Here is a 13,504-nt window from a genome sequence, read left to right on the forward strand (position 1 = left end):
CAACCTGCCCTTCCTGAAAAATGACAGGTATAAAAAGCGAAGAGCTATTTGCTGCATGTCACGTATTTTCAAAACGTTTTCCAGACCTTTGTACCTGCTGCCTTTTGACCCCCGGTGACCTTTGAAGAACCGCCTGCCATAAAAACCTCAGCAAATGTGATAATTCTCAAATGACCAGGTCACACCTGAGTGAGCAAAAGTCACCAAACAGGACCTCCACTTAGCCCAAAGTGTTTGTTTTTCCTTTCTTTCCTTGTTTGTCTTTAACCCAGGCGACGGCTTTCTTCAACAGCCACCACTGAAACTGAGAGGATTTGCAGGATGGCTGCCATGCCGCCTCATCCATCACGTATCCATGTCAGCAACATTTGCAATAGGCCGCAGCAGAGAGGCGAGGATGTGACCTGCTTCTCAACACCTGTCAGACCTTGAGAAAGAATAGGGGGAGACAAACAACTTTAACACCAAGCTGTGTCTGACGGTTCTGTGCAATCCCTAAAAATAGAAATTCCTTCTTAATGCAGCTGGATTACACAAGTGCGCGGACGAGTTCTTTCCTTTTCGTGCCTGAGTTGGGGTTTTTCCTTGTTTTCTTTTTGATCACACATGAACTGTTTTAGTAGCTTAATAAGTCACTTTCGTCAAACTTACAGCTTCAGTAGAGACAGTTTGGCCATGGGGGAGTTGTAAGCTCTGAGGTATGCATGCACATAGATTTACACAATTCCAAGAAAAGGTCCATATGTTAAAAAAAAAAAAAAAAGCGTGGCAAATGAGTGACAGATGAATCGCATACTGAAAAGCAGGAAACGCTTTGAGGAACCCCAGCAAGAAGTGGGGAAAAAATAGCAGTGTCCCACCTCTCAGGCTCCACCCAACTGATCTCCCCCGACATACACACACTTTTTTGAGCCCCTGTTGCATAGTGATTCAAGGGGAATCTTGTGGCAGCTATTAATAAAGTGTGTTGACAGGCTCAGTCATAATCAGACCCTGGCCATTCCTTTCATGCTGTGCAGAGGACGAGGGACGGAGGGACTGTCGTGGGATGAGAGCTGACATAAGTGGAAGGAGAGAGGTGGCCAAAATATTTAAGTAAGACTTGAACAAAGTCCTGTCTGTGATTATGAGCATGATTTTGCATGGTCAATTAAAATGCAGCGCCAAATTGAACACCCTTAAAGGATTATGCAACAGGGCTAGATTTGGAACGTTAATCATCTCTAGCTGTCAGAAGTAGTCAATTTCATAAGACAGAAAAAAGTTGTTGATTAAAAGCAGACGTTAAGGGAGAGGAGGGGAGATAGTGCTTGAGGTGCAAGGGGGAAAGTAGAGAGGAGGAGGAGAGAGGGGAGGAGAGGTGCTATTGTGTAAGAGTTCATGTGTGGCTGTTTGTGTATCTGCAGAGTCTATGAAAGATGGGTCAGGACACTATGTAGCTGACTGGCTCCAGTGTAACTCATTCATCACTGTAGAGTGTGTGTGTTTGTGTGTTTGTGTGTGTGTCAGAGAGAGAGAGAGAGAGAGAGAGAGTAGTGGTGGGGTGAGGAGGGGGTTGTGTGTCAGACGGTGCTCCTGCTCGTCCTGCTCCACCGGTTAAGTTAAATCAGAGGCAGTCAGTGACACGCTGTGGTGGTCTCTCTATCTCTCAGCCCGTCCTGCTCTGAAAGCATCAACAGCCTCCTGGTTCAGCACCGCAGGTAAGCGCTGACACCGCCTCACTTACAGGAAGGATTCTCACCAACTTTCATCTTTGCTTTCATTAATGAATGTTAGCATTTTAGGGATAAGTTAGAGAAACTGTTTTCTGCTGCTTCTTGGTGCAGTTCAAAAACTTTTTTTCATTTACTAAAATGATTAATATTACTTTCAGAACCTGCGCGTGAAGTGAATGAATATAAAACAACACAACAACATACTGGCTTTAATCATGAAGTAAATCAGTGCAGTTTGTTGCTTCTGTTTGTTTACTCTGTCTATGAAAACTCTGTCTATGCCCTTAAACCAACTACAGTAAATCTGTGGTAGGAATGAGAAGAATTCAGAACCAAGTTATGCCGTCTATACAAACCCAGGTCTTATATCTCCATAGAAAATTGGATCCGCTTCCTGATAAACAGTATCTCCGTGCTCTTTGAAAATCCTCGCTTATGAAGAATTTAATCGCAAAAAAACATGTGAAAAGGTGAAGGAAAAGCAAACCAGGGGTAAAAAGAGCTGATGGAATTTAATTTATAGTCTTGTGAGTGAAGGCGACAAAAAATCGTACTATTGAAGTAATAATGAGGAATGAAGAAGTTAAGGAACAAAGTAAAGTGCTGCAGACTTCTCAGAGTAAAAGTTGCTCTCAAAGTTTTTACAACCTTCATTCCCCCCTCTCGCGTTTCCATATTCAAGACTCTTGTTGTTCTCAGGTTCTACAATGTTTTCTTTTTTTAACAGAATTACCAAAACAATTGGAAATAAATAAGAGATAGCAGGATTTATAGTCTCCTAGGTTATTGTAATTCAAAGTACAAGAAATGATTGGAAGCCTCTCAGGCACAGGTTTGTGTTGTTTGATTGTGTACGTCACATGAAAGCGCACTTCTATAAACAGAAAAATGCAGACATAACTTCTGGAGCCAATATTTCCATTAGCTGCCCAGCTGCAAGCCATAAGTCAAGTCTTTAATTAGTTCATGGACATTGTCACAATGTCATACACACATGTATTATTAATTGAAACCCTTTGATGTTTTACTATTTCTGGACCCATGTTAAAATGAGAGCTTCACTGTATCACTTTTTTAATGCAGTGGCAGATTCTTCAGCAGTTTAGGGAGGTTGCCTCATTTAAAAAAGCTCATGATTTAAAGCAACACCCTGCAAGCTGAGACGGAGGAGGAAGTGAGTTGTAGGAGGCTACGGCTGAGATGCACTATGCAATTAGACACCACTGTTGTTCACCTTCAGAGAAAGGAGTAAATTTAAGGTTCAGGTCTTGTTGTTGGTTAATTAACTCATGCTGAATTTGTATTTCTTTAACACCTTTAGAGATGCAGGATGCACAAAGTCGGAGGCACCCATTGTTGCAGAGCATCCTGTTGACCAAACAGGGCTGAAACAGGGAGGCGGGGTGGGGTGGCCTGTTTCCAGTAAGATGAACCTCACTTCGTAATGGGCTGATATAAATCATTAACTCCATCAGTCACCAATTTTAGTGGTTTTCTCTTTGGACAGCCAGATGGTGGTGCTCATGTCCGAGCAGTTGGGTTCTCAAGCTAAGGGTAGCCTCAGATAGCTCAGTTGATGGGAACCTTCTCGCTGTCCCAACTTAGCCAATCCTATTATTCTAAACTAAAAGTGATTTAAGTTGTCATGTTTGGGGTTTTTGTAAATAAATCCCATTCTCCCAGAACGATTCCACTTTTAAATGCCTCAAAATAGGACTCAAATGTTGCTACTATAATGTCACTCAGGATTCAACCACAGTGAAGTGGGGGGCAGAAATGTCCCCAAACTTCCTCCCAACCCTGATTTTATCATTTAGTGTAAGCAGCTTTGTTTGCAAACAACTCTGGGCCTTTGCAGCCTTTTTGTCTTGTCTCAGAGGATGCAGCTTGCGCACGGACTTTGTGAAGGGGCTGTTTGCCTTCCTGTCTGTGGTCACCCAGGGTTTATGGCTGCCATTCAGTAATGTGCCATCTCACTCAAGCTATAGCTGCCTGGACAAAGCCACCCTAAATAGCCTTCTTCTTAGTCACCTTCTTTCTGTGCCACCTTATCTTTATTATAGATATTCAGCACATTGAGCCTTGTTTGTATTAACTCAACACACGTTCCCTTACTATCTTCATCTCCCTCATGGAAAAACACTGGCGTTAACACTGCACTAATAATAGTAAAAGAGTGTCCACTTTCTCTCCTATTTCCATTTCTGGCAATCAAAAATCTTCTGAGCATCAAGAGATTTCCTTTAAGGGTTTAAAAATCCCCAAACTGTGAAACCGATATTCATTTTAATGCTCTCGTTTGCATGGTTTGATATTACAGTCACCCACCGTTATAACCATTAAGAAGCAAAACACCCGCACTTTGAATCCGAGCTTCGACATCTGTGTCGGTGCTTTATCCTACCTGTTACACTGGGGCCTGTGCAGGAAACTCGCAGAGATATTTCATTATTCTGCTGCCCTTGGCATCCACACATCTTCCACACGCGATAAATCCCACATCTGCAACCGATAGGGTCGTTGCTTTAGTGCACGCAGGGCTTTTTTTTTCTTGTTTGGTTCACCCACTGAAATCTGCTGAAAAATTAGGAGCTTTTTTAGTATTCTAAGGTAAAACAGTTGTGCTGCTAGAGCTCTGACTCTGAGCTCAGTGGATGTGGAGGTAAAGTGTCTGCAATAGGTTGATTCGAGTAGCTTAAACTCCAATGAGATTGTGAGAGGAGCACATGGCTACTTTTTAAAAAAAAATCTAAATGTATAGAAACATCCTGGCTGAATTTATCAGTAGTGTTTCTGTCAAAATGCGCTGTGTCCCTACTGAGTCAGCAGTGAGACGTAAAGAGTAAAATCTTAACGCTAGCATGCCATCTTGTGGCAAAATCCTGCTCAGTTTACTCAGACTGGTAATCCAGGGAATTCCATTTCTGTCCTGACAGCTGTATAATAATAAAGGGTTAACTTCTCATTCCCAAAAGAAATCATACATCAGTTAAACAGTTGTTCATTATCTTCAAATTGTATTTGCCTACTTATGAGCTCTAAAGGCAGAGTTATGTTTTCTTTGGCATCAGATTGGATTTACTGTAACCACAAATATTTCTTGTTTTTTGTGCAAGTTTGTGTAATCTCTTCAGCTATATTGTCATATAAATGAGGCTTATGCTAATATTATTACATCAGCTCCACTAATGACACCCACAAAGCTATTCTATTAAACATAAAGATGCTCAGCAAAGGAGAGAATTTGTTTTTTATATTCCCATTTCACTCTAAGCTTGTGCAAATCAAGCAAAAAAAAAGAGAAAAAGTAAAAAAAAGAAAAACATAGCCCCGAGGCCAATTTTCCGCAGCACGCAGGTTTGATTTTCTCACAGAGCAAAGTTTCCACAGAGCTGAATCCCTGCTGTCCTGTTTGTTTAGGTGTGTGCTGATTAGAAGTTCTCATGCTGTGTACAATGTATCTCGGCGCGCCGAGGGTTTAAAACGTGACATGTCTTTTACGGTGACTGGAGCCTCGAACCTCTCCTCTCCTCCCCTGTTCCCTCAGCGCTTTAGTGTTTAATGGCGTTGTTATCCAAGCTCGCGCTTTGCCATGCGGCCTTCATTAACTCAGGTCATAACACGAGGCATAAATGTTCTCCTTCCGGGTGCTGACAGTCCAACCCAGATGGACCGAGCATTTGATAAACACTGTACAGTTTTACTGTTGCCCTTCATTAGCCGAGGGACGATTATAAGGAGAAGGCAGAATGCAGGCTGTCTGAATAATGACGTTTTAAAGGGCATTTCTGGAATATTGAATAACATGCAACATCTGTTTTTCATGGCTTCTTACTTTACAGAAATAACATAAAGCGTCAGGATGGCTTTAATGTGCAGGTCTTTAATGAGCTGGTGTAGAGTGAGCATTTTCATGGGTGCTCGTGTGGATTAGCGTTTATGGGCCGTGCCAGCAGTAATGATGGCTCCTCTCCTGGGCTGCTTGTGACATTTTCCTTTTTTGTGTGTGTGTTTCTTTTATAGGACTCGCTGAGGCCCTCTCCCAAGGCTTGTATCAGTCACCACAGACCCACCCTGCCTACAGGGACCCTCCATTTAAAAGTCCTGGGATTTGGTGCTCAAAAAAAATGGAAGTGAAAATGCAAAATCTAACAACAGAAACAACAGACGGTTTAGAACTGGCATGTGGTATGTCTGGAAGCCATGAAATAATTTTCACCCTGGTACCCATCGTCTACGGCTGTATTTTTGTCATCGGCATTGTCGGAAACAGCATGGTGGTGGCTGTCATCTACCGCTATATGAAGCTTAAGACGGTGGCCAACATTTTCGTCCTGAATCTTGCCGTGTCTGACCTCACGTTTCTCATCACTCTACCAATGTGGGCTACCTACACCGCCACAGGGTATAGTTGGCCCTTTGGAGGATTCCTGTGCAAGGCCAGTGCAGGGCTGGTGATTTTTAACATCTACACCAGCATCTTCTTCCTCACAGCGCTCAGCCTAGACCGTTACCTGGCTATTGTGCATCCGATGCGATCGAGGCGCTTCCGCACAGTGGTGTATGCTCGTCTTACCTGTGTGGTGATCTGGCTTTTTGCCTTCGTGCTCAGTGTGCCCACAGCGGTGATCAGGGATCTCCACAACATCTCACACTCTAACACTACAGTGTGCGGCATTCTGCACCCGACTGATGAAAATGAAATGTGGCTGAAAGGGCTCCGCCTGGCCATCAGCCTCATGAAGATCCTGCTGGGCTTCCTGGTGCCCTTTGTCATCATCCTCACTTGTTATTGCCTTATTGGGCAGGCGCTGCTGGGGGCCACGCACATACAGAAGAGCTCTCGTTCGCGGGACGACGAGGTACTGCGCATGCTCGCAGCGGCCGTCTTGGCCTTTTTCTTGTGCTGGGCGCCACACCAGGTATTCCACTTCATGGAGGTGCTCACCCAACTGAAACCTGTGAACAAATGCTCCATCGTGGAACTCATTGACACCGCCATACCCTTCACCATATGCATCGCCTACTTCAATAGCTGCGTGAACCCTATCGTGTACAGCTTCGTGGGGCACAACTTTCGCAAAAACTTACTCCGTCTGCTGTGTTGCTCCCCGGGTGCAGGTCCCAGGCCTCACCCAAGCATTAGCTCCAAGATGAGCGCGCTCTCTTTTCGCGCCTCAGAGGCACTGAGCCTTACAGTCAAAAGTAATGCCTCCTCTGACGTGAAGTAAAGGGGAAAAAAAGGGGGAGAGAGAGAGAGAGAAACAGGGTACAATTGACCTCTCCTCGCTCTTTCAGTTTGAGGTCAAAGACCTGGGGATGGAGACATTCCATGCTTTTTTTTTTCTCCATGCCCAACTGTATTACCCAGCACTGAAACATCTACAATGATTGTAATGTTGTGCACATGTTCCTCTGTAAGATTACCGTGCAGTTGCAGAATACTTATTCATATACCATTCCATGTCACATAGCATGCTGGCAAAACTTTCCCATCTAACCCTGTGAAATGAATGAGAGTGTCACAAAAAAAGCCATATTAATATAGTATGGCTCTGCTAGAAAATATTATACATAATTACTGAACGCTTATCCCATTATTTATAAAAAGATATGCATGTTCTGCAAAATTATGTCAGCATTGTGCCTCGATGATACAGTGCAGTACTATAGTGTCTAGTGATAACTATCCTTTGCTCTCAGCAGGTCGTTCACTAGTTGGAACAATACTAAAAAAAAATGCTAAGCCACTCATGAATGCTCTGCCAGTGGCAACATACATGAAATAATTGGAAATGTATTGCAAAATGTCATGTAAATGTATATTTGAAGCATATCTGACTTCAGTAACTATTTTCTGTATGTTATATAGTATAGTCAGACTATGTCCTCTTTGTGAAAATGTATATTTATTTGCATATCAACACTGAAATGCTACCAAGTCTGGGAGTGACATGCTATCAAAAATGGAGTGCCATGTAAATAATCCAGGCTGGGAGATCATTGTCAGTGTCTTTGGTGGTTGTCTTTGTGGTATTTAAACTTGACAGGTGTGTTTTTTTTATACTGTGTAGGTGTGCATTTTGTGAATACGAAATATAATTAAACTGAAATAAAATACAGTCTAAGATGTATCTTTTTTTAATAGCTGAGTGTAAAAAGAAACAAATCATCCTGATGAGTCATGAAAGCAAGTCACAAATTACAAAAAAACACTTCTGATAACTGTGACTTATCCAAATCAATTGACCTTGGTTTAAAAATGCCTCAAACACGTCTTTAATCTATTAATCATTGACAGTACATCATGTATGCTCTCATTTTTCCACGTAACACCTAAAAAAAAACAGTGACACAGCAAAGGACGTATGACGCGTCTTTGTGTAAAAGACTCAGATTGGTGGATGTACGGCAAGCTGCGAGGTATAAGTGCCGTCCACATGGAAAGCCAGCTTCATTGCCAACATGAAGGTCCTCCTGATTTTTGGATTGGTGGCTGTTGCCCTCGCTGACGTCACTCGCTTTGAGGGGTAAATTTACACTTTTGTTTAAAAAAAGGACTGCATTCCTGTAAACTACAGCATGTGATGACACTAAAAATATAATGACGTAGTTCTAATAATAGAAGTACTATATAAGCCTGTGTTGTGGTTCAGTTTGACGTAATCAAATGGATTTATGTTGATTTAAGTAATTTACTGCAATTAATAAACCATTTATTAAAGCCACTAAACCTACTGAAATCTGTGTTTATAAATATTTGCACTCAGACAAAGGGATATTGAACTATTAATATTATATAATAATATAATATTGATTACCCTGTGGTATATAATAAAACCACAGGGTAACGTCATTTAACACAGACACACATCTATAGAGGCTAAAACTTGTACTGTTTGCATGTTCCTTAAGTCTATAGCTTATGCAAAGGGTATTATTGTGTTCCAAAGGAACTGCTGAGGAATGAAGGCAAAGTGTTTGTGGATGCTGTTTTATAATGTTGATTTCTCTCTCCCTTTTTTAAACAGTGATAAAGTTCTGCGTCTGAAGCCTGTCCTTAATGAACATGTGAAAGTCATTAGGGAACTGGCTAATAGCGTTCAGGTACCCATCTGCTTTCACACATACAGGCACACACGTATGTTTCATTCAAGTGTTTGACTTTGCTGCCATCTGCAGCTCGACTTTTGGACCCCAGAAAGTGCTGAGCAGGTGACTGTGGGCATTAGCGTGGACATCCGTGTGCCTGCCATGTACCTTGACATGGCGTTCACCGTCCTGCAGCAGAGCGGCATGCAGCTAGAGTAGGTCGCTAGACAAACCAGTAAACTAAAGGCATTTATCTGGATATTTTGTGCCCCAGATTTACATTCTTCACGCAGTGCTGTGACACTTTTTTAATTAAACCCTATTCAGCGTCTTTATTGATGACGTTCAGGAGGCTGTTGATCGCCAGATTGAAAACAAGGGTTCTCCCAGAGCCCACAGCTACACCAAGTACAACAGCTGGAGCGATGTAAGAGTCAAAACCCTTAAGAGCGCCGATCTCAATTCTGATTTTCTTTTCTGGTTTTCAATAATTTCTTACCATATTTGTCCTGTTTATTTTAGATTGAGTCCTGGATGAACTCAATGGCTACTTCCAATTCTGATATGATCAGCAAGGAGGTGATTGGAAACACCTATGAGGGGCGTCCCATGGTAGTTCTCAAGGTAGGCTTACCCAAATAAATATTAAAGAATTTCGTCTAAGGAGCTTGGAAAGAAAAGCGTCTGGACGTTTCCCCTCTCATCCGAGAAGCTTTTTCAGTTCTAAGGGTCAAATGGTGGAGAGTTCCAGATTTAAACCCAGTGGGAGTGTCCCCCCAAAGAGGGACAAAGGACCCCCTGATGATCCTCTACCCGAATCACATAAGCCAAGGTGTGAAAACGAGTGTGGGTCACAATCAGCCAGGGTTTCGGGTGAGCTCACTGTGAAACCTGGCCCCACCCTATCATGTGATTTCCTGAGGTCAGATGGCCCAGGGTGTGAGTGGGTGTTAAGGCGTCTGGGAAGGGATCTCAAAACTGGATTAGAGATGGCAGACAGTTGGTGCTATAAACCACCGCTTCTGTTCAAAGATGGTCGCTCACAGTGGACATAAGTGGCTTCTTTCACTCCTCTTTCAAACCATCTGTCCTCTCTGTCCAAAATGTGAACATTGGCATCCTCTTTCCAAGCTCCTTAGACTACGATGACCTGGATGACTGAGAACCTTAACAGACATTAAAGAATTAATTTTTTACTTTATATTATAATTACATGCAACAATTGTTTTGTGATTACATTTAACAACCACAGATTGGTAAGAAGTCCGGTTCCACCAAGCCTGCCATCTTCATGGACTGTGGATTCCACGCCAGAGAGTGGATCTCTCATGCTTTCTGTCAGTGGTTTGTCAATGAGGTAAGGAAGACGCCTGGATGGCTGAGGCTAGCGCCTACAAATAAGGAATATAAGTGATTACAGCACAGATTTTTTTTGCAATCTTCCTCAGGCTGTGACCACCTATGGTAGTGATTCTCAGATAACTAGCCTGCTCGACAAGATGGATGTCTTTGTTCTGCCCGTCTTCAACGTCGATGGTTACGTGTTCAGCCACACAAGCGTACGTTACAATCCACTCAAACTTAAGTTGTTTGCCTTAGTTAAAAGAAGACATGCCTTGCGCTATATCTTGAAGAATGCATTTAATGCACATCTGTATGCATTTTGGGAACTTTAGAACAGGATGTGGAGAAAAACTCGCTCCAGGAACGCTGGAACCAGCTGCCTTGGAACTGATCCAAACAGAAACTTCAATGCTGGCTGGTGCAGTAAGTATGACATATGCACAGTTAAATCTTAGACTGATAAAAAAAAAATTGGGGTAATTTGCAATTGCATTGGTTATTTTTAAATGTCAGTTAATAGGCATTCCATAAAAAGCTAAATTTATTTAAAAAAAATACAAAAAAAGTTCAGCAAAAATATCAGGTTTAAGGACAGGACATTGCACTGTATTTTTTATAGATTTTCCATGTATTTTAATCTGGCAAGTCAATAACATGTTTAGTTACAGTTTGGCTGCTTGGTAACATTTTTAGTTTGTAATTTATTATTTAATTTTATTTTACAATTTTAAAAAGACAAAAAAAACTTTTAAACATGGTTTTCTATGTGATTGCAGCCATTGGAGCTTCCACCAACCCCTGCAGCGAAACTTACTGTGGCACCGCTCCTGAATCTGAAATTGAATCCAAGAATCTTGCTGACTTCATCCGCAAAAATAAATCCATCATCAAGGCCTACATCACTGTCCACTCCTATTCTCAGCTGCTGCTCTTCCCCTACTCCTACACCTATGACTTAGCTGCAGACCATGACGAGCTGGTAAGTCATTGTTATCTGCCTTAGCATTGCAGTGAGTGTACAAAACCTACCTCTGAGTCAGGCTATGTATAATTATGAATTCGGTTCATTCAAATAATGATCTGTATGTGTGATATATACAAAAAACGAATTAAAGAAAATACAAAACACAGGAATAATCTATACTCTATACACTCTATACAGGAATATATTAGTCAGAGGCAGACTATATGTTATTTCCCTATCATCAGGAGGTTTTAACATGAATATGAGCAAATAAAAAGTTTTACAATAGATCATATAATATAAACATATATAACTCTACCCACCCCATTACTGTGTTACTCTTATCTAAGGGCCACACTTAGCTGCAGCAAATCATTTACTCCCTGCTTACATGGCTCATTCTCATGGCTCTTTTACCTCTCACTGGGGTGTCCGTGGTGCTGCACAGTTAACACTCACACCCCTGCTCCAGCTCTCACACTAACTGAGGCAGATCACACGTCTCTGCCTCTCTATTACTCACTTGTAATTTAGACTGTCTTCTGACACTTTACAGAACAAAAGAACTCCAGGGATCTGTCATAACTCATCAGTCTGGCCAGAAATATCATTTCCTGCTTGTGCGTTTCTCTGGGGGTTTCATTTCCTCTTGCAACTCGCTGATGCTTTTACTGCTTTCTATAATATCACTAAAAATGTTACTGGAAACCCGCAGGGTGAAAAGCATGTATTTATAACGTGTAACAGCTGTATTTTAAAGGTGGTGTCGTTTGTGTGGGTGCTTTGTTTGGTTTAAAGTGAGAAATTTTACGTTAAAATGTCCTCCAAATTCAAGCATTTCCAGACAATGACACACCTTCGCTCAGTCTGATATACTCAGATAGTGTATAGATAGATAGATAGCTAGATATAGATATACTTTAAACCTTATAATTAATTCACTCGATAACACATTTGACTTTTGTTTGTATTTTGTATTGTAGCTGGAAGTTGCTAAGGGAGCTTCTTCTGCTCTGCGTAGCCTGTATGGCACAGTCTACACCAGCGGACCCGGTGCTCCAACTATCTGTAAGTACAGCAAATATTCACGCTTTATTGTGGAAAGACTTCATATTCAATGATAGCTTGATAACCTATTTCCACCTCTGTTATTATGCATTATGGTGTATTCTCAGTGCACCCATCTCCATTGAGAAATGTGGCCTCTTGAGACCACAAAAGGCAATCATGAGCCACACCTATTTCAAGCAAGGGATTATTTTTTTTGCCCCCCTGAAGTAAAATGTGTATGAAAACACATGCAGACTGTCCCAGGTTGTCAGAATGTCACCATCTCAGACATTCCCCTCACTCTCTCCTCATCTGCCCTTAGACCCCGCTGCTGGAGGCTCTGACGACTGGGCCTACGACCTGGGAGTGAAATATTCCTACACCTTGGAGTTGCGTGACGAGGGTCAATATGGCTTCCTGCTGCCCGAGTCTCAGATCAAGCCCACATGCGAGGAGACCATGCTGGCCATCAAGTACATTGCGGCCCACGTGCAGAAGAACCTCTATTAAAATGCGGAACTGCCAGGACCCCTGCCAACTCGGCTCCTCCGTACCAGCCCCCAGCCCCTCCAACCTCTCAGCCATCTCCTGCCCGTATCCATGGATACAGGGCACCACCCGCCATGTTTCCTCACTGTGCTTGACAGAATGTCAAGATGAGTGCAAACAATAAAATCAATGATCCATCCCCACACGCTGAATCAATTTTTTTATGTGTATACGATAATATTGTGTCTGGTACACAGAGCCTTTACTGCGTACGAACAACAGCAATAATAACACTTTCACTTTAGGGCTCATCATCTGCTGCACTGAATGCAAATTAAGGGGGAAACATTTTAGAAACATATACCACAACCTTTAAGAAAACATATTGTGTAATGTAACCATAATGAAACCATAATGTAACCATACCAAACACTAAATGTTCTTATAGTATCTATAAAGTGTCTATAAAGGAGACATTACTTCAAAAAAACAAAAGAAAGAGCCAAAAATTTATTGCACCCCTTTGGATCACAGTGATCCCTCTTGTTCAGATGGCACTGCTCCAGTAGTAGTGCTTAGGTGGGCGTGGGTATCTGTTGTTAGGGATTTTCAAAACAGGGGCACAGTATGTGACAAGCAAAGAGCACTTCTTGGCAGCATCTCCATTCTGCCAAGCATCTGCCTTGGTGGAGAAAATAAGGGAGCCAAAGACCAGCGGGAAATTTTACTTCACATTCTGAACACATTTCTAGGGTAAAATTGGAAAAGTGGTTTTCACACATCACAATGAAGGGAAAAGAATATGACAAAGTAGTTTTATATTCAAATAAAAGCAGTGTATTGACCGTCA

The 13,504-nt window shown here is 42.0% G+C and overlaps 2 protein-coding genes across 4 annotated transcripts in view; both read left to right on the forward strand.

Annotated features, from left to right (window-relative positions):
• Window positions 1-7,837, forward strand: part of agtr1b (angiotensin II receptor, type 1b) — a 56,590-nt gene extending 48,753 nt beyond the window's left edge. Inside the window, exons 1-2 of one of the 3 annotated variants that reach the window (XM_013276803.3) lie at window positions 957-1,095; window positions 5,739-7,837. In XM_013276803.3, the coding sequence (XP_013132257.1) occupies window positions 5,843-6,946 (1,104 nt within the window). In that variant the 5' untranslated portion in view covers window positions 957-1,095; window positions 5,739-5,842 and the 3' untranslated portion in view covers window positions 6,947-7,837. Of the gene's footprint in view, window positions 1-956; window positions 1,096-1,363; window positions 1,701-5,738 lie in introns of those variants that run through there. The other 2 variants (XM_005448892.4, XM_005448891.3) reach the window with 2 other exon arrangements.
• A 252-nt stretch (window positions 7,838-8,089) lies between these two features.
• Window positions 8,090-12,857, forward strand: cpb1 (carboxypeptidase B1 (tissue)). Its single transcript, XM_003439206.4, has 11 exons — window positions 8,090-8,245; window positions 8,747-8,822; window positions 8,898-9,022; window positions 9,135-9,234; window positions 9,330-9,431; window positions 10,060-10,164; window positions 10,256-10,366; window positions 10,484-10,574; window positions 10,928-11,130; window positions 12,099-12,183; window positions 12,488-12,857. The coding sequence occupies exons 1-11, from the start codon at window positions 8,181-8,183 to the stop codon at window positions 12,673-12,675; spliced, it is 1,251 nt and encodes a 416-aa protein (XP_003439254.1). The 5' UTR covers window positions 8,090-8,180; the 3' UTR covers window positions 12,676-12,857.
• The last annotated feature ends 647 nt before the right edge of the window (window positions 12,858-13,504 follow it).

The sequence above is a fragment of the Oreochromis niloticus genome, linkage group LG9 (assembly GCF_001858045.2).
Source record: "Oreochromis niloticus isolate F11D_XX linkage group LG9, O_niloticus_UMD_NMBU, whole genome shotgun sequence".
NCBI lineage: Eukaryota > Metazoa > Chordata > Actinopteri > Cichliformes > Cichlidae > Oreochromis > Oreochromis niloticus.

Excerpts from the sequence above, each read along its gene's own strand:
- cpb1 (XM_003439206.4), top strand. The coding sequence starts at position 8,181 with ATGAAGGTCCTCCTGATTTTTGGATTGGTGGCTGTTGCCCTCGCTGAC. Across the intron at positions 9,023-9,134 it reads CAGAGCGGCATGCAGCTAGA|CGTCTTTATTGATGACGTTC; the intron begins GTAGGTCGCTAG and ends AACCCTATTCAG. Across the intron at positions 9,235-9,329 it reads AGTACAACAGCTGGAGCGAT|ATTGAGTCCTGGATGAACTC; the intron begins GTAAGAGTCAAA and ends TGTTTATTTTAG.